Source organism: Cercospora beticola, chromosome 3, assembly GCF_033473495.1.
Source record: "Cercospora beticola chromosome 3, complete sequence".
NCBI lineage: Eukaryota > Fungi > Ascomycota > Dothideomycetes > Mycosphaerellales > Mycosphaerellaceae > Cercospora > Cercospora beticola.
The window spans coordinates 562448-579992 of NC_088937.1; the positions used below are offsets into that span (position 1 = coordinate 562448).

Sequence of the window (17545 nt, forward strand, 5' to 3'; positions counted from 1 at the left end):
CTATCAAGGAAATATGCCCAGAGGCCACAATTGTGTGCGCTCGATATCGTGAAAGAAGTTTGGGAAAGGGCTGATAACCCTGGAACAGCGAATGGAAACGCGGGTGGAGGAGGAGGGGCTCACTGGATCGACGTTGCGCATGAGAAATGTTGGCAGACGATTTTTGGTTGAAGCTTTGGCCACTTGAGCTAGAAATTCCAGGCGATTGATTTGTCGTATGAAAATCACTGAACGACAAATTGAGATTTGTTCTCATGCATTCCCGGGCGTTGGGAAAGCGAGTTTGGAGCGTTCCATGTCAATAGAATGTACGAGATTTGGCATACACTCAACATTTACATTAGCGATGTTGTAACAGGCAGCTAAGAGCAACAAAACATCTTCGAAAATTTCAGCAGCAACTCCAGCATTTTCAAGTAAACGCAGATCATCGCCTCTCTTCCAAAATCTCAAGCAGATTACCACTCCCCCTCCTTCGCCAGAATATCCCACCCCAGACAACGCCAAACCTCTTCCTGGAAATGCTTCGTTACATCGACTTCTTTGATCTTCGGCACCGTCATCGTTGCCTCGCCAGGACCTGGCATTCTCAGATACTCTTTGAATGGGTCGTCCACCACACCTTCCGTGCCAAACATGCAATTGACCAGGGTTCTCTGCAGACACTCTTTCGCCGAGATGGCAAGCGTATTCTTCGCTGGAGCTTTATTCACATTCTTCGTTTTGCCGCTGTTCTTGATGCCGTGCACATTTCCGTAAAAGGCTGGCACGGCGATCATGACTCGATTGAGGAGATGAAGCAGATACGGAGCTTCGAGTCTGGTTTGCTTTTGCTCGTGTGTGAGTTCTGGCGCAGAGATAGGATCCGGTGAAGTTTCATCGGGGTGCCCATCGATGCCTTGCTTGATCTCAGCCTCCAGAGTTGGCGCTCTGCTCTTCCCAAAGACGATGGTGTAAAGCCTCTTGCCCAAATGGTTGAGAACGCAATAAGTGAAACCTTCGAAGAGAGCATGATTGGATTCCATTTTCGGGTCGATCATGTCGATGACCTTACCGAGAAATGTGGTGTAGAGCGCAAGAACTGGGTTCTCTTTGACCCTCTCGTCCTTTGGATTCTTCGCGCGGGCTGGAGTCTTGGCTTTTGCCTTTTTGGGAGAAGACGGTCGTGCTGTTGAAGGTCTCGATATACCGCCTTTTGCATGACTGTTAGCCGGTCGAGCTGTAGATGGTCGTGCGTTGGTCGAAGCAAGAACGTTATCATCAACATTCTCCTTCTTCGTTGCCCCTCGATCAGACAGAACAGTCAACTGTTCCACCAGTTTCCTGAACATGACGACCATTGCATAAGTGACCTTCCCAGGCACTGAGGAGCCTGGAGATTGCGGCTGCGTTTTCCCAAGGCGAGTATAGCCGGCCAGGATGGTAGCCAACGCACGAGTAGCGATGGTAAGCGCAGCCTTGGACTGCTCCTCACCAGCCTTTGAATCTGCAATCAGCTTGTCTAATTCTTCTTGCACGATCGAAGGAATGACTGAGCACGCTCGCTCGATGTGGTATGCCAATTCGTCTGTCTCGGTACGCCGACCTGGCTTCAAGGCTTCCAAGATGTGGAAGACGGCCCGCAGCAGCTTGGTGCCTGTGGAGGTCAGCAAAGCACAAGCATTCCTTTGATAGCAACTGACCAATCTCTCCAGCTTGGCTGTACTCCTCTTCAATAGTCAGGTCAGTGACCAGTGGACCATTTCGCATCGGTGAAGCAGTTCTCTTGGCCTTCTTCGGACTTCGAGGCACGAGAATGACATCCGCATCTACCTTCTTTCGTTTCTTCACCGGGCTCGAGGGGCGATTGTCCAGCTTGCCTTTCAACGTGGCGATCTCGCGTCGCAAGTCGATAGCCTCCTTCTCTGCAGAGCGCAGAGCAGCTCGCCCCCGTTCAGCTTCGGATCGCCAATACGCAGAGCGGTCCAGATGAGAATAGACACTGCTCAACGCGTTCTCTCGACGTCCCTTGGCAATGTGTTGTCTGAGCAACTTGATGTATTCTGGCTGCACGTCAGATCCGGTGTCGACTTTCATATGGCATGCACTTGCCCTGAATACTGAGCTCTGGAGGCTTGTAACGAACGACAGTCATGGCGAAGGCGATCGTGTGCTTGCTGGGAAGGCGCGCCACAAGTGCTGAAGATGCTTCCGAGGTGGGAGCCGGCGTCTGAAGGGGACACATGGCGATGGCAATGCATGCAGTTGCACTCGCTGTATGTGAGGTCGAAGTTGTCGGTTTACGAGGAGGAGCAGAATTGTGGTCGGGTATCGGGCTTTTGGTTGTGGAAGGAGTAGACGCGCACTTTCCACACCGCACGGCTGCGACTTCCCAATCTTCTCAAATCTGGTGTCCATTAGCAGTTCCATCTTTATGCGCGACCAGTGAGACGCGAGTAGACGGAGAACATTTCAATCTCAATTCATACCCAATATCAGTGAGTAGAGCTACGCTATGCCATCCGTCCTCGCCTCAGCCCTCAAAACAAACTGTCAGAGATACACGCTAGATCGTACTTTCAGAAACAAACTTCAGACGCTCTCTAGAGTCGTGGCCGGATGAAGGGGTACGGAAGGCTTTTGTTGGGTATCCAAAGCAATGCAAATCGCCATGAGCAGAACCAAAAGTGCAATCAGCTCAAGAAAAGAGAACGTGCCCTCGGCTGCAATCGCGGAGTGGACTTCGTGACCTTCGGCATGGTATCCGCCTGGCCTCCCGCAACTAGCCTTGGAAGCCACCGTAACCGCGTCCGAATGGAGCAGCCTGAGGGTTAGTTTGGGGAATGCCGTATCCAGCAGGTGACTGTGGATTGAAGCCGCCAGCACTGGGAGGAAGCTGAGCGCCTGGCCAGCCTGGCGCTCCTGGATGCATGGCCGAAGGTGTCATGCCTTGCTGTTGCCAGCCTGCTGCACCTTGCTGCTGGAAGCCTGCTGGTGAGGCTGCTATAGCCCGTCAGAACGATTCAAAAGGCAACAAAAAGGGAGAAAGGCATACCTTGAGGTGACATTGCAGCCGGCTGACCGTATTGTGGAAAGAAGGCTTGGGGCGTCGCAGCAGAGAAAGCAGAGCCTGGTGTCTGGGCGGTTGCTGGCGAAAAGCCATCGAATTGGCCGGTCGGAGGACGGTCTTTACCCCACTGCAAGTTGTCAGTGATGCGATAAGAATTCTCGGTCATTCTACAAACTCACGCTGCATTTCAACGGGCGACCGTTGACCTGATATCCGTTCAACTGGCAGATCGCATTTGCGGCGTTCTCGTGCGTGTCCATCTTGATGAATGCGAAGCCGCGGTCAGACTGAAAGCGCGTTTCAGTCACGTAGCCGAAGTTCTGGAAGAGTGGTACGAGGTCGTTCTGGGTCGTGTAAGGAGTGAGGTTGCCGACGTAGCAGGTCGTCTGCCACTGCGGCGTCTGAGCCACGACCATCTCGTAGGACTGAGTTCCCTGAGTGGGGAACTGGTGGTGTCCGTAAGGTGTCGTCGGCGTCAGACCCATCTGAGCCATAGCCTGCTGCTGAGAGAATGACGGTTGACCCTTCTGGTTTGCCCAGTTGCAGCGAATGGCACGAGATCCGAGCCACTCGCCATCCATCGAGCTCAGTGCCTTTTCGGCTTCGCCGCGGTCCCTAAACGCAACAAAGCCGTATCCACGAGATCGTCCAGTCTTCATGTCCCACATGACACGTGCTTCTGAAACGTTGCCGAATGCGGAGAAAGCTTGCAAGAGCACTTCATCGTTGACCTCGTTCGAGAGATCGCCGACGAAGATGTGGAAGTGGTTCGTGGTATCCTCTTTCGCCGATGTGTTGGACTGGTATGCCCAGTTGACGCGAATCTCTTGCTGATGCACGCGCCTTCCGTTGAGGGTCTGCATGGCTCTTTCGGCGGCGCCCGGGTCGTCGTACTCGACAAATCCGTAGTTGTAACCTTTTGATTGGAACTGATTCTGTCAGTGATGGGTTCCGAACGGTAGCAGTGCTGGTTGTTGTTCGCATGACTGAGCTGTCGCAGTGTGAAAGTAGTCTCATTGACGCTGTTGCGACAATGGTCGGACCCAAGCAAGCACAAGCAGGCGCCCACGTGCTGCGCCTGAATGCGCCAGATTGTCACATGAAGGAAGTTGTACTCACATTCTTGTCTGGGATGATCTTGACGCTTTGCACGTGCCCAGTCGTCTCAAATATCTGCTTCAGCACATCCTCCGTGACGCGCGGGTCAAGACCTCCCACGTACAGCGCCCTTTTGTTGGGCTCCGGGGCCGCACGCCGCACCTGACCTCCGGCGCTTGTCGGCGACATCATGTCGGTAAGCTCCGAGGGTGGAGGCTGATAGTTCATAGGGATGCTGACATTGAGCGCAGGCATCGGCGGAGGGGGCATGTGACTGCCAGAGCCATTCTGATGGCCTTGTGTGCCTGGCGCTTGGCCCGCGGTGGGCTGGGCGAATTCGGAGGGAGTCGTGGTATCGGCCATGGCGAAGACAGAGCGCTATGAGAGGGGGCGGAAGCAGATTGCAGAAAGTCGCAATGCAGAAGGGCGAGAGTGGGAAAAAGCTGAAGCGGAGCGGTTAGGCGCCGTACAGAAGGAATCCCCGGGGACGGGGAAGGAGAGCGGTGCGGAGGCTGAGTGAGGAGACTGACAAGGAGATAGACAGACAGCAGCAGGAGCAGCGGCCGTTTGATGGACGGTGGGAGAATCAACACCTACACCGCAGTGGAGAGATGGTGATTACCAGGTGGGGCTTCTGCTTGCTACGGCTGCGCGAGAGATTTGGTTGTCGGCGGCGGTGCGAAAAGCCAGGGGCGGCAACGTCCAGAAGTGCGCGGGCGCGAGTATACGGTCGAGCAGCAGACACAGCAGTCGTACAGCAAAGGAACAGACCGACAAAGGAGACAGATGGAAGAAAAGACGGGCGCGGAAAATGCGCAAGTTGGCGAGTGCAGAGCTGAGCAGCAGCACCAGAAGAGGTCAAAGCCAGCAGCCGCTTTCGAGGGAAGGGGAAGCACCACCGCCGGCTCGGCTGCTCCTGCCGAACCCTATCCTATCCGCCGCTTGCACGCGGGACGGCGCTAGTGCTGCTTGCGCGCCATACCACGACTCGTTGTGACCTGATCATCCACCTCTCACCATCTTCTGACATATCCGAGCCATTGATCTTGTTCACGGCGGTAAAAGCGCTCAACCACGTTCCATCATACAAATTACACTTGCATTACTATCGACAGCATCAGAAACTCATGGCGACTGCGAATCAAAATGCGCTGCTGGACCAGCTGCAAGCTCAAGTCAATCTCGTCGTATGCACGATCGCAATCATCTGGTGATGAGCGCCTACTAACCCTTCCAGCTCGAGCAAACTGGAAGAGTATTTGCCGCCGTCGACCCAAACTCCAAGAAAGCGCCAACAGCTCAAGTCAACAAGCTGAAACAAATCCTGCCTAAGGCTCAGGCCAATTTCCAAGATGCTCTGGACGCGCTGGAAGAGGAACTGGCAAGTCCTGGAAATACTACCACCACTCAGTGGGCATGCTAATATTCGTGCTAGCAACTGGCGCAATTGGTGATGCGACGCGACCTCGCGCTGCTTCGTGAACGCCAAGGAATCCCGACAGAGCGCCCGGCCACATCTGTCCAGCAGCCGGTTCCAGGACCGCACTCTGCCAATGCACTTGATCAGCAACAACCGGAAGCAGAGCCTGAGACCGAGAAGACTATCAACACAGCTCCAGCAGACGAGGACGTGACCATGGAAGACTCACAGCCAGAACAGCAACGCGCCGAAGCCGAGCCGTCTGGAGCGGAAATGGAAGTCACAAAGACAGATCAGAAGACACAGCCCGAAGCCAGTGCTCCCGAGACGACAACGACATCCGAAGCTCCTACCCAGCCGCCCGCCCCAGTTCCACCTCAAAATGATGCCAAGTCAGCAGAATCCGGCCTTCAAGTCGACACAGCTCCGAGCAAGCCCAGCGGCGAAGATGAGAAAGTACCCGACACTGCCAAGGAAAGCATCAACAATGACCTTGAGTCCTTGTTCGGTGGCGGCGACAATACCAACGATGGCGGAAACGAGTTCAGCTTTGATGAGAACGCCACGGGAGAGATCGACTTCGGCGATTTTGGGAATTTCAACGGCGAGAACGCAGACAACGACAACATCTCATCTCTACTCCCAGGCCTCGAGGACTATGCTAATACACAATCCAACAACACTAGTGGCGCAGAGCTGGATCTCAACTCGTTCTTCACCAACACTAACGAGCAGAACAATGTAAGTCTTTCCCCTAACTTCGTGGCAAACACATTCGTCTGCCACAGAAACCTCCTACGGTGCTGTACACATGCATATGCATATGCACATATGCTTGCAGCAAATTACTCGGGATCTGTAAACCAGATTCCGAATCACGGCGCAACCTTTAGGGCCGAGTTCCCGTTCTCCGAAAGACCGCCGTACCGTGGAACATGAACATCGATCCCATGGAGGTGCAGCAATTCTTCGGAAGCACACCAAGAGATCCTTTGTGCTTCTCCATCTCCAGATGAATCACCCTCGCTATGAGTCGCCAGCGCACGGGCGCGCGGTCTAAACCGTGCCCGAGAGGATATAACACAAAGAGAATAATTGCTGATAGATCACAACAGACGACTCGCTCTGCCGGTGGTGACGAAGCACGAGACACCACTTTCGATGACCTCATGGACCTCGCCAACTTCGACGGAAACATGGGCGATGATGAGAACAACAACAATAGCACCGCGGACCTAGATTTTGATGCTCTGTTCAACTAAATGTTTTTTGCATCTGGAAAGCACAGAACGAACCTCATGCAAACTCAAGTCCTTTCTTTACATTTCGAACGGATCTTCTCTGCTTATGCTCAAGATATAGCTTGTTGCGGCTTCCACACCCTGCTCCTAGCGACTTCCATCTAGACGAAAGAAACGTAGTCGGCGTCGAATACCCCTTCGCTCACATTTTCAAGCCATGACCTTAAGCATCATCGACGATGCGAAGCGCCTATTCGGGTGTTAGTTGACGCGTGGCACGGTACGCAACGACACGGACACACCTTCTCGTTGCCGTAAGCTTGTGCAGCTTCGGCTTCGGCACCAGCATCTCTTTGATCGACGATCCGAAGAGCCTTCTCGTTGCCGTATGCTTGTGCGGCTTCAGCACCAGCGTCTCTCTGATCAACGATTCGGAGAGCCTTCTCATTGCCGTATGCTTGGGCAGCTTTTGCACCCGCATCTCTCGCGGCGGGGACTCGGAGAGCCTTCTCATTGCCATAGGCCTGTGCAGCCGATTCCGCAGCGATCAAATTGGTTGGACGGCTATATGCCTGAGGAGCCACAGGTGCTGCTGCCACCGACAGAACCATCGCGGCCAGACCCGCGGTCAAGTATAGGAATTGCATGGTTGCTGGGGGTAAGAAGATTGTTGAGAGGATGTTGGTGAGCGGCTCGATAGAGTCTGGACGCCAGGTCCTTTTACTTGTACCTCCAGCGTCATGTGCTTTTTGCGCTTGTACGAGGCATCTCAAGTGGCTGATGCAAGGGCCTTGGGCTGCATAGTGAGCCTCGGGAGGCGGCATGAGATCGACACAGCTCGACACAGTCGAAGCTCCTCCTCTGCGTCTGGAGCCTTCGACCTGTCCGTGGCGGACACACCTCCCATGCTTATCGACGACTGGCGATCGCTTTGGAACACGCCAACCGCTGAAACATGGCCTACTGGCAATGCCGCACAATACTATCGTGGCAGCTGCTGTTTCAACATCACATCTCGAGGCGGTACTCTGGTATAGTCGCATCCGCATAAAAGGTGGACGCGTGCAGTGCCAGTGGTGCCAAGTAACCTAGCCGTAGCCTTGGTATTCAGCTCGTCTGCGAGTGGCTGGCTGCAGCCTCTAAGCTTGTGCAGAAACGGCAGGTGAAGTGCTATTAAGCGAACGTGCATGAATATGCATAACTCAAATCAACCAAGAGACGCCGTTGACGAGACAGACACGATCGCCCTACCACATGGCTTCGCAGACACTCAAGAGAAATCCGACAAGCAGTGCGACCTTTTGTAAAGTGATCGTTGGACAGAGCTAATGGAAGCATCGCAATCACATCCCATGCAGACGGCAAACAGTCGACGCGGCTCTTCGGATGACCTTGATGCACCAAGCTCCAGCAGCGAAGCGCGGTTACTCGACGGAGTAGCCTGGGAGAAGGCTGCGACTTCACCTCAGCACTCTCCCTCGCCTACCTTCTGCCGCCGCCACTGCATAACGATTCTGAACTTCTGCCTATTCATCATATCATGCACACTTTTCACACTATCATTCTCCACCCCAGAGCGCAGCAATAATTGGCTACTGCAAAAGACTTCTTTCTACTGTAAGACAATCCACTGGGTTCAGAGGGACACCATTGCTGAGACGCTCTTCCAACAGCTCCCATCTTCTCCCGCTACGACATAGACTTCCAACAAAAGACTGTTGTCGGACCACTTTTCAACGAAGACAGCCTTTCAGCCGAAGAGGCACTCCTCCGCGCTTACCCATCCCCCGAGACCGAAGCTCTATGGGATGAGTACGAAGAAATAGGAACTCTGATCATCTCCTCCGATGATGTCCGACTACTTGGGAAAGACCCTAGCACGACCGTGAAAGCACCCGTGGATTTCGGTTCGTACTCTCCCGTTCATGTACTGCTTGATTCTACAGACATCCTAACGCAATCTTTTGTATCTATAGGCTACGGCCCAGACGCCCATCTCGCCATGCTCGACGGCCAACACGCCATCCACTGCCTTAACACTCTCCGTCGATACGCTTATCGAGAATACTTCTACCCGAACCTCACAGCCTCGACCACTCCTGGCAAAAGTCCTTTCTCGCCATTGGCTGAAGCACATCTTAGTCATTGTCTACATATTTTATTGCAGACGCTGACTTGTAAACCTTCGTTTGATTTGATTACTATGAATGTAAGTTCAGTACCCTTCGCATGTTTGCTTTACTGTGGTCGCTGACACTTCATATCAGTGGGTCGAAACACAAATCAACCCTTACCCAGACTTTGCGATCAATAAGAAGTGCATCGATTACAAGCAGATGAAGAATTGGCAAACGAAGAATAAGTTGTCAAAAGAGCAGTGGTTGGAAGTGGGGGATCGAGGGCCGCAGAAGGAGGACAAGGTGAGTGCCGCGAGCTCAACCAGCTCAGCTTTGAGATGTGTTGGAACTCCTTTCGGATCAATGTACTAATGCGATAAAAGGTCTTCCCTATGGCCCCGAAATTGGCTGAATGGGTGGCTTCGACAGACGCAGAGACTGGAGACAAGAAGACGGAGCAGGTGGACCATCATGATTGAATACTAAATAGAGGCAGACCAGCACTGAGCAATCTTATGCGAGAACAAACAGCATATTTCCAGTATTGTGTGCTCTTATAATCCTCTCTACTTGCGCTTAATTCGCCATAGTCTGCCTTAGTTTGCCTTAGTTGCGCTTAATTCGTCTACCTTCACACAAACGAGCTGCTTAATCTGCCTTAATTCAATGGTCATTTCTCTTAATCACACTCTTCATCGTAGTCTAAATCGCAACCCCAACGGCGCTCTGGATCACACTCTGGATCACACTCTGGATCACATTCTTGGCGCCAGGTATTGAAAGAAGCCTGCGTATCGGGCGCTAGATGCAAGAGGAGAATGTTGGTGTGCCGTCGACCACGCATCGACCACGGTTTCGCTAACCGTCTCGCCTGTGCCGAGCATGTTTTATCTCGTATAATGACGGCAACAGTCAGCTTGTGGTCTATTCTCGGGCCGCTCTGGTCAACACATGTACTGGGAACGAGATTAATTTTCAAGAGGGAACCTTTGAGGACGACAGAGCTGAGGAGAAGGTATTGAAAGAAATCAATCATACTTTTGCATTTCGACGGAATTCTGTCTACTTATCCTCCGCATCATAGTTCATCATTTCATATGCTGCGAAAACAAATTTCTCGCTGCTTCATACTCTGTCGTACTTCTTTCATCCAAATGTTCCTCTTGCCACAGCCCTAGCCAATTCTCAATCTGACCGAATAATGAGCGAAGTGCTGCTCAGAAATTGCCAAGAAGTCCAGGTAAATTGTGGTTTGCAAGTTTGCTCTAGTTCGCCGGTCGTGGTGGTGATCGTAGCAGTCAGTAGCTGCGTCTGGTGCTGAGATACATGAATGAAGTCATAGCGTTGCTTTGTATCGTTTCTTTTGTGTTCTGTGGTGCCGCTGTAGCTGAAGCGTCATGTCAAGTGGCAGAGATAGCGAGGTGAAGAACCTGCCGTGCTACACGTCTCTTAGAAACATCGATAGCTCATTCAAATGCGCCGGGATGCGGAGAATGCGCGTGAAAGCGGGTGGGATCGTACTTCGTAGCAGGTGAAGGTCTGATAAGAAGCGGTCGTGGCTCGTGGCTCGGTCGTAGAAGCGCTTGCTTCTTTCATATCGTATCGCGTCGTTTCGTGTTAGATCATGTCGAGTCGTAGCGTTGCGTCATTTCAAGGACGTTCCAGATCATCAACATCAAGCACATGGCCTTCAGAGTTGATACCCATCGGGCGAGGCAAGTCATGAAGAGGAACCTCGGGTCCAGAAGTCATGATGGTAACGAGTGGAATTGTGTAGACGACCGGCAAATCGCCCTCGAAAGTCACAGTCTCAAGCCCGCGAACTTCAGTCAAAGCTTTGAGTTTAGAAGCAAGGACGTTATCTGGGTAGACTTGACCTGGGAAACCCAAGAAGTCGGGCTTCTTGTGGTCGTTGAAGGTGATCTTGAGATGCTTGAGCGCCTGGCTATTCGCGAGAGCGCGGATGAAGCGCGGCTCGAAGTTGAAGACCCAGAACCAGCCTTGCATATTGATATGTATCGTCGTGACGCGCTCGAGAGTGCGACGAGGGATGAGGCCGAGGACGCTTGGGATCTTGCAGTCTTGGTCGTCGAAAGTCTTGTCTGCAGGGAAAGTGATGTTGAGAGGCTTCTTCGCAAGGACTTCGGCGGCTTCTTCATGCATCTGCCTGTTGACGACGAGGACAGTGGGTGTCGTTCGAAGTGGGAATGGAAACGTTGCGGTCCTGTCCGGCCAGTCGGCAAGGCCGTCGGCGAGCTTGTTGGACACGTCTGACCAGTCGAGGGAGTGCTCGTAGATCATGTCGCGGATCTCTCGAGGAAGGCTGAAGAATTTGCATGCCGGACCTTCCATGAGCTCCTTGGCTCTAGCAGCTTCATCGACATTGAGACCGCGGAGTATCACCTCGCCGATACCTCGTGCTTTGCTCAAAGTCGCAAGGGCTTTAGTCATTGTGTCGCGGAAGCCACACTTGAATCTGCCGCTTTCGTGACAAATTGTCATGTGCTCCACCAGCCCAGGAGCGTTGAGCTCTACGGTCAACTTCTTAAGCTTGTGCTCGCCGGTGCTCAAAAGCTCACCGAGTTGCTTCAGTAGGTTGATGTACCCAAACCAGCTCACCGTTCGGCCCCAGTGGTCGGTCGTGCCATGGCCAGCATCTGTGATCTCGATGCTGGATAGCTTGCGAATAACGTTGGGAGAGATGACATCCTCAAGTCTGTGGCCCAGGAGTCCATGCTGGAAAGTGACACTGTATAGGGTTAGCCATTGTGTTTGTCATACAGGTTCGAGGACGACAAACCCTTGCTTCTGGAGCACCCACGATGCCTCGTTCGAGATCTGCTTGCAGACCAAGAAGATCGGAGGCGTAGATTTGAGCGACGCGCGTTGCTTGCGGGGCGATTTGGTCTTCTTGACACAGACAGCTTTTTCTAAATCCTTGTCGAAGAATTGGTTCAGGGTCGTGAGATCTATGGCGAAGGCATAGACCATGTTGCGGAGCTCCGGTGGCAGAAGGAGAAAAGGGAAGGTCTTCTTGATGACATTGACCTGGAAGCGAGTGACCCGACGCCTGCTCTCGAAGAGTTGCTTGGAGGTGACGCGGTCCTACGTTGAACGTAACTCAGTATAAGGCACCAGGTGTCATTGGAACGTGCGGCCGACATTGACTTACCATTGTTCAGGCAGGAGTCGTTGGTGGTCGGTGCCTCACGTCGGTGGTTAGGATGCTGGTGTGCCAACAATACTGGCACTGCTGCGCAATAGATGGTAGATGACTGAAGGTGAGTGACGAATTGTTGTTGTAAGAAGATTGTGGTTCAAGTGGCAGCAAGAAGAGCAACAGAAGACATGGGGTGGATGGCCATGCATGCCAGCTGGCTGCCTGCTACCAGTGGCGCTACCAGTTTCATGTGGCAGAGTGAAGAATAGAACTTCCAGTGGCCTGCATGATGGGGTTGGGGAGCAAACGGGGGAGCCCTGAGGTCGTGGTGGGAGTCCGCCGGGCCTGTGTTGGGAGGCCTGGCTGAGCACTCCCAGATACCTCCATCGTGACCGGGAATCCGATTGCCAGTATAGACAGCCCAATGGCGAATAAGCTTGCAATACCATGACCTTCTGTGCAAAATCTTCAGCCATTGTGATATTGTTCTTGAGACAGCCCAGGTCTATTGTCGACCAATGTCCCGAGCCTGTCCCGATTGTTCATCACACCTCTCCCAGCGCCGTGCTTCACCCAATCCTCAGCTGCAACTTCAGCTGCCAGCTCGGGCAAAAATGAGCAATTAGCGCGCATTAGCTTGTTTCAGAGCTTAGGCACAGGCGCTTGGCGGCGATATGAGCGGAAAGAATACCAGTCACGATAGACATCGCGTTCATTTACCCAAGCCTCGTAGATTTGCTTGGCTGTCTCCTGATTATCTGCTTGGAGCATGCGCTGGTATACATCCAATTGCTCCATGAATCCAGGGTTCGGCTCGCAAACACCTCGCCCTTCACGAAGCTGCTCGAGAGCTTCATCAGGAGTGAGGGCGTATTTCCACATGAGGTATGCGATGACGACAGTTGCCGAGCGGCTCTTGCCCATTGCGCAGTGGACGAAAACGGCGCCGCCTTTACTTAGTGCCTCGTCGATGAATGCTGTGGTCTTCGGGAGGTGTTCCAGGAGATTCTCGTTCGGGTCATCGTCGAGCTTAATATGCATGCGCTTGTACGCATTGAGGTATTCTGCTTCGTAGAGCTCGTAGTCCAGCACGCTGATTACATGCGTGATCTTCGACTGTTGGAACAGCGGCTGCTGTGAATACAGCGCTGCATAGCCGCCGATCCAGAGGCCGCCACCTTCTGTTCGCGGCACTTTGTCCAGCCAGCCCATTGTGAAGGAGAACGCTTTTCGCCAACGCACTTTTCAGAGATTTGTGGGAAAGTGAGAGACGAAGCAGGAACATGTGAAGTGAGCTGAAGTCGGGAAACTTTTGGGCTTCACCTCGGCTCGGCAAATCCAAGCCTCACTCGATTACATGCCATCTTTGACTCCTGACCATCAACTCTTGACAGCGTTGCAATATCATCAAGCACTACAGACTACATTCTGGCGATGCGAAGATGTAGACGGTGTAGTTGATACATCTTCAGCTCAAGCATGTCCGCACCCGGCGAGTGTGAAGCCGAAATCGCGATTCCTTGGTTGCGATGACTGAGCGAGCCACGCACCTTCAGCACGTTGATGCCTTCGCAAGGCCATACTGACGAACTCACCTACACAGACGACATAGATTTTACAGCAAGCTCCTGGGAAACATATACACTTTACCAACACCGCAGACCGCTCCCATCCAAGAAACTCAGATACCCCGTCATCGCACACGGCAGAGACCCGTTTCACGGAAAGCGCGACATTGAACAATGAATCCACCTCTATTCAAGACTGAACAAAGCGAAGCGACATTCACGCTCTATTGTACACCATCGTTACCTCTAGCCGACAATGCTATTCACGAATGCGCCATTCACACGCTTTGTTCTTCTCCCTCCTCTTTCTTCCAACAGATAAAGAATCCTCTCCCACAATGCCTTCTGTGACCACGGTATAAGGAACACTCTCGCACCCACGCTGTTGCGCTCGCAGTACCGTGTCTCAAATTCCCAAACCGAGTAGCACACTCAGCCCTGCGATCTTTACCTGAACCACAACACGACACACTCGAGCTAGTTCCGGTTAACAGCTTGAGAGAAATCATCTCCGCCTCCCACTTTCTCCCGACGAAGAAAAAGACCAACATGCATCTCCACGCTGTGCACCGCAGCGACTACTACTCCGTCCCGAAGGAGCTCTACCAGTCCTCAATCTTGACTCGCGACATGCCCAAGACGGGCGAAGGCAAGGAAGAACCCACCTGGAAAATCCTCGGAAAAGTCCTCATCGCACTCGCAGTAATTTTCAGCCTCATCGCAGTCGTCTCTTACATCTACAGCAAGATTCGAGCTCGTCGCTTGAGTCGCAGAGTCCGAGGACAAATGGCGCACCTCGAATCCGGATCGCTTCGCAAGATGCAGAATCCACGAACAGCGGCCAAGCAGAAGCCTGTGCAGTCAGCCTTTGTTGGACAGAAACTCCCGCATCCAGATGATTATGATCTGGGCAACCAGCGTACTCCACAATCCTACGATATGGGAGTGATCACCAAGCCTGGTGCCAGTCACGCACGGCAATGGGCAAGACCGAGACATGCTGAGATGGACACTGGCTTCGAGAAGGCACCGGTCAGAGGTAGTGTGATTGAAGTTCCGGCTGGCGTCCAGCGACAGGAGCATCCTGAGCGTTCGCGTGCGCGGGACAGCTGGGAGAAGTTTTGAGGTGCCGCTGACAGAGTAGTGTGAGCAAAGACATTGCCCGATTCGAAATTTAGATGTGAACGATAATGTAGGTCCTGGTGACTTGCAGCAATGAATAATGATTACTCTTCTTCAAACCTTTAGAAACTCTCCAGACATGTTTCTCCTCTCTGATAGTTCTGTGTAGTCGATTGTGTATCCCGTGAGGATACCTGCGCCATGTAAGCCGACCACTCGAGGTCAGTATCTCGTGGCGAGTTCTGGATGGTCCTCTAATCGGCCCATTTCAGCTTGAGCTGACGTCCAACTTGACTTCGTGATCGGCAGGCTGTGTAACACTTGCGATCAGCGTGCTTGATGCAGAATGCCTCATAATACTTGGGTAGCAAGACAAAATTGCCGTTCAATGTGTAGCTACATTCAGAGCTGTACAAATCTTACCTCGTCACCCGCACATCAGAGATTTCGACGCCAGTGTGGTAGCTCGCCGGCAGTAGAAGCGAGCATGTAAAGGGACAGCGCAAGGCTGCTGCTAATCATGCTCTCCGCTGACGGAGATGGCAGCTACGTCCAGTTGCGATACATGGGTACATAGATCTCAGATGGCGTCCGCCATCACCGTAACGCGCTCGGCTATATCGCGTGGGCATTGGTTCGCAGCGGTCGGCGCGATGAGATGGTGGGGGGACGCGAGAAGCAATGAGCTGTAGCTCGACGACAAGTAGCCGCCTTCGCGGCAATAATGATGCATTACCAAGGTGGTCCGCGGCGTAGTCATGGTAGATGAATTATACTTGTATAAGGTCGCTCGGCGGTCGTGTTGCTGAACATGTCTTGTCGTGACAAAGAGTCTTGTGATTGAGAGGGAAAGAACGACGTCTTTGTTCGGAGCAAGGAGCGATCGCGTGCCGATTCGGGCCTTCTCGGAAGCTTGCAGTCACAGACGGCAGTGACCTTTGACGAAACGCGGATTGGAGACTTTGTGTTCTCCATGCCGCAACTCTGCCACTGCTGCACGACATCGACTAGCACTACCACACGCCGCTTCACGACTCGCTCCCGACATCACCACAACCTCATCAGCGCACCCCAGTGACCGCAGCGACAGGGAGAGTAATCGCCGGCGGCCGACCGGGACAAGACGAAATCTGCCACACGCCCTCGGCTGCTGGACGGTCGAGGACATATGCGTTTCCCCAAGTGACGACACCACTGGAAAGAGTCACACATCCACCGCCATGCCTACACAAAGACCATCCTTCCTCGGTGGCTTCCTTACAGCTTTCCGAGCGCATTCCTCCCCACAGCATAAAGCTTCGTCCTTGAACACAGCGGCCGCGGTTGCGGGCACAGCAACAATATGGACAGCAGCACCACAACCCGCCAGAAATCCCTCACCCGGGCCCGAGACGACAGTCACGAGTCCTAAGCCAATCAACACCAAGACGAACCCGTACACAACTCAGTCATCCACGTCACATACGACAGACCGACAACTAGTAGCATATCCTCCTTCTCTCGAGCACAGCGTGAGTCCGTTGACTCATCTACCACGATCACCTCCTTCGCCTGGTCCACAGAACAAATCTCAGCCAAACTACCCTTCGGTGCAGGATGTGCGGCGATCGAGGCGAGGGAGCGACAGCAGTACCGAAGGGTATCGGGAAGTGCGAAATGGCAGCGAAAAGTGGTTCATCGGAGGGCTGACTTCGAATGGCGAAGAGCGGTACTACAAGCTGAGCATGGTAAAACGAGACAAGAGCTCCGACCGGATATCGACGGATCAAATGAGTTTATGAAAGAGAGAACCTTAACGACATGATGAGCATTTGTGGTATGTTTCTCGCAAGGCGTTCAGGAGCCTGCGGGATGGGCAGGCAGGGCTTGGAAGGGAAATGGCTACACTGAAATGAGCTGCATATCGGATACTTTTTTCACGAAGAATGAGATGATAGAATGTACACACAACAGCGGCAACAACAAACAAATATGCGGGAGAGATGCATATCCGGCGCAGTGAGAGAGGAGTGCTGATTAGGGCAATTGCACATAGGTGAGAATGAAGCGTGGCTGTCCCTCGTGGCAGCCACTGAACCGACAAGTGGAACACCAATGTCGAGCTGAAGCACCTCCAAGTTCAACCAGCCTTTATGGCATCATCTAACATGATAGGATTGAGCAACCGCTCTGCACGACATAGCTGACTGCTGCAGTGAGCAAAGACAACATTTGAAGCGATTGGCCCGCAAAGCGAAGGAGGAGCATGAAGACCATGTGCTCCCCGCATCCGGCACGAGCAGATGCGCAAGTCCACCACCAAAGAGCTATGAATTAAGCGAACCAGAAGTTCGAGCTCCAGTTGCCAGCATGACACCGCCCAACTTTCTGGTTTCAGGTGAAGAGTGGCGTCCAGAACGGCTGCGATGAGAGCTGCGAGCCTTTGTCTCGATGTCGCTCGCGGTCACCACGTGGGAAGTTGACAGAGCAGCGCCGGTGGCGGCCACGCGCTCGCACGTAGAAAGCGGCGTGTGCTTCGTCGTCGCGTGCTTGGGCTGAACTTTTGGGTAGGTCTGGAACGCCTTTCTGTGCTGCCAGCTTCTCTTTGCTGGGTGCTACCTGGACTTTTCCGCGGCAGTGAGGTCTGGAGCACATCGGCTGCGGCGACGTTAAAAATTGAAGGCAATCAGTGCCAGTCCAAGTGAATACGAGCACGAAAACTGAAGCACAACAACTGTAACAGGTTGGGCACTTCAAGGATCGAGAGTCGATACACGTGGATGCTCGCAAC

At 53.1% G+C, this 17545-nt stretch overlaps 9 protein-coding genes across 9 annotated transcripts; 4 read left to right on the forward strand and 5 right to left on the reverse strand.

Moving 5' to 3' along the window:
- Nucleotides 1-458: 458 nt before the first annotated feature.
- RHO25_004185 (uncharacterized protein) lies at nucleotides 459-2076 on the reverse strand (the record flags this gene model as incomplete). The annotated part of the gene is made up of 2 exons (XM_023595109.2): nucleotides 459-1636; nucleotides 1683-2076. 2 exons carry the CDS (start codon nucleotides 2074-2076, stop codon nucleotides 459-461), a joined length of 1572 nt encoding a protein of 523 aa, XP_023457497.2.
- Nucleotides 2077-2761: 685 nt separating this feature from the next.
- RHO25_004186 (uncharacterized protein) lies at nucleotides 2762-4510 on the reverse strand (the record flags this gene model as incomplete). Its single annotated transcript, XM_023595111.2, has 4 exons — nucleotides 2762-2979; nucleotides 3035-3176; nucleotides 3229-3978; nucleotides 4169-4510. The coding sequence occupies 4 exons, from the start codon at nucleotides 4508-4510 to the stop codon at nucleotides 2762-2764; spliced, it is 1452 nt and encodes a 483-aa protein (XP_023457502.1).
- Nucleotides 4511-5274: 764 nt separating this feature from the next.
- Nucleotides 5275-6829, forward strand: RHO25_004187 (uncharacterized protein; the record flags this gene model as incomplete). The annotated part of the gene is made up of 4 exons (XM_023595112.2): nucleotides 5275-5334; nucleotides 5385-5528; nucleotides 5583-6308; nucleotides 6683-6829. The coding sequence occupies 4 exons, from the start codon at nucleotides 5275-5277 to the stop codon at nucleotides 6827-6829; spliced, it is 1077 nt and encodes a 358-aa protein (XP_023457504.1).
- Nucleotides 6830-7031: 202 nt separating this feature from the next.
- RHO25_004188 (uncharacterized protein) lies at nucleotides 7032-7455 on the reverse strand (the record flags this gene model as incomplete). Its single annotated transcript, XM_023595113.1, has 2 exons — nucleotides 7032-7058; nucleotides 7111-7455. The coding sequence occupies 2 exons, from the start codon at nucleotides 7453-7455 to the stop codon at nucleotides 7032-7034; spliced, it is 372 nt and encodes a 123-aa protein (XP_023457500.1).
- A 681-nt stretch (nucleotides 7456-8136) lies between these two features.
- Nucleotides 8137-9404, forward strand: RHO25_004189 (uncharacterized protein; the record flags this gene model as incomplete). The annotated part of the gene is made up of 5 exons (XM_023595114.2): nucleotides 8137-8425; nucleotides 8482-8715; nucleotides 8785-9017; nucleotides 9076-9228; nucleotides 9309-9404. 5 exons carry the CDS (start codon nucleotides 8137-8139, stop codon nucleotides 9402-9404), a joined length of 1005 nt encoding a protein of 334 aa, XP_023457501.1.
- Nucleotides 9405-10575: 1171 nt separating this feature from the next.
- Nucleotides 10576-12100, reverse strand: RHO25_004190 (uncharacterized protein; the record flags this gene model as incomplete). The annotated part of the gene is made up of 3 exons (XM_065602531.1): nucleotides 10576-11674; nucleotides 11726-12030; nucleotides 12098-12100. 3 exons carry the CDS (start codon nucleotides 12098-12100, stop codon nucleotides 10576-10578), a joined length of 1407 nt encoding a protein of 468 aa, XP_065458603.1.
- A 627-nt stretch (nucleotides 12101-12727) lies between these two features.
- Nucleotides 12728-13297, reverse strand: RHO25_004191 (uncharacterized protein; the record flags this gene model as incomplete). The annotated part of the gene is made up of 1 exon (XM_023595116.2): nucleotides 12728-13297. The coding sequence occupies one exon, from the start codon at nucleotides 13295-13297 to the stop codon at nucleotides 12728-12730; it is 570 nt and encodes a 189-aa protein (XP_023457506.1).
- Nucleotides 13298-14202: 905 nt separating this feature from the next.
- On the forward strand, nucleotides 14203-14778 carry RHO25_004192 (uncharacterized protein; the record flags this gene model as incomplete). The annotated part of the gene is made up of 1 exon (XM_023595117.2): nucleotides 14203-14778. One exon carries the CDS (start codon nucleotides 14203-14205, stop codon nucleotides 14776-14778), a length of 576 nt encoding a protein of 191 aa, XP_023456720.1.
- Nucleotides 14779-15995: 1217 nt separating this feature from the next.
- On the forward strand, nucleotides 15996-16556 carry RHO25_004193 (uncharacterized protein; the record flags this gene model as incomplete). Its single annotated transcript, XM_023595118.2, has 1 exon — nucleotides 15996-16556. The coding sequence occupies one exon, from the start codon at nucleotides 15996-15998 to the stop codon at nucleotides 16554-16556; it is 561 nt and encodes a 186-aa protein (XP_023456719.1).
- Nucleotides 16557-17545: the final 989 nt, after the last annotated feature.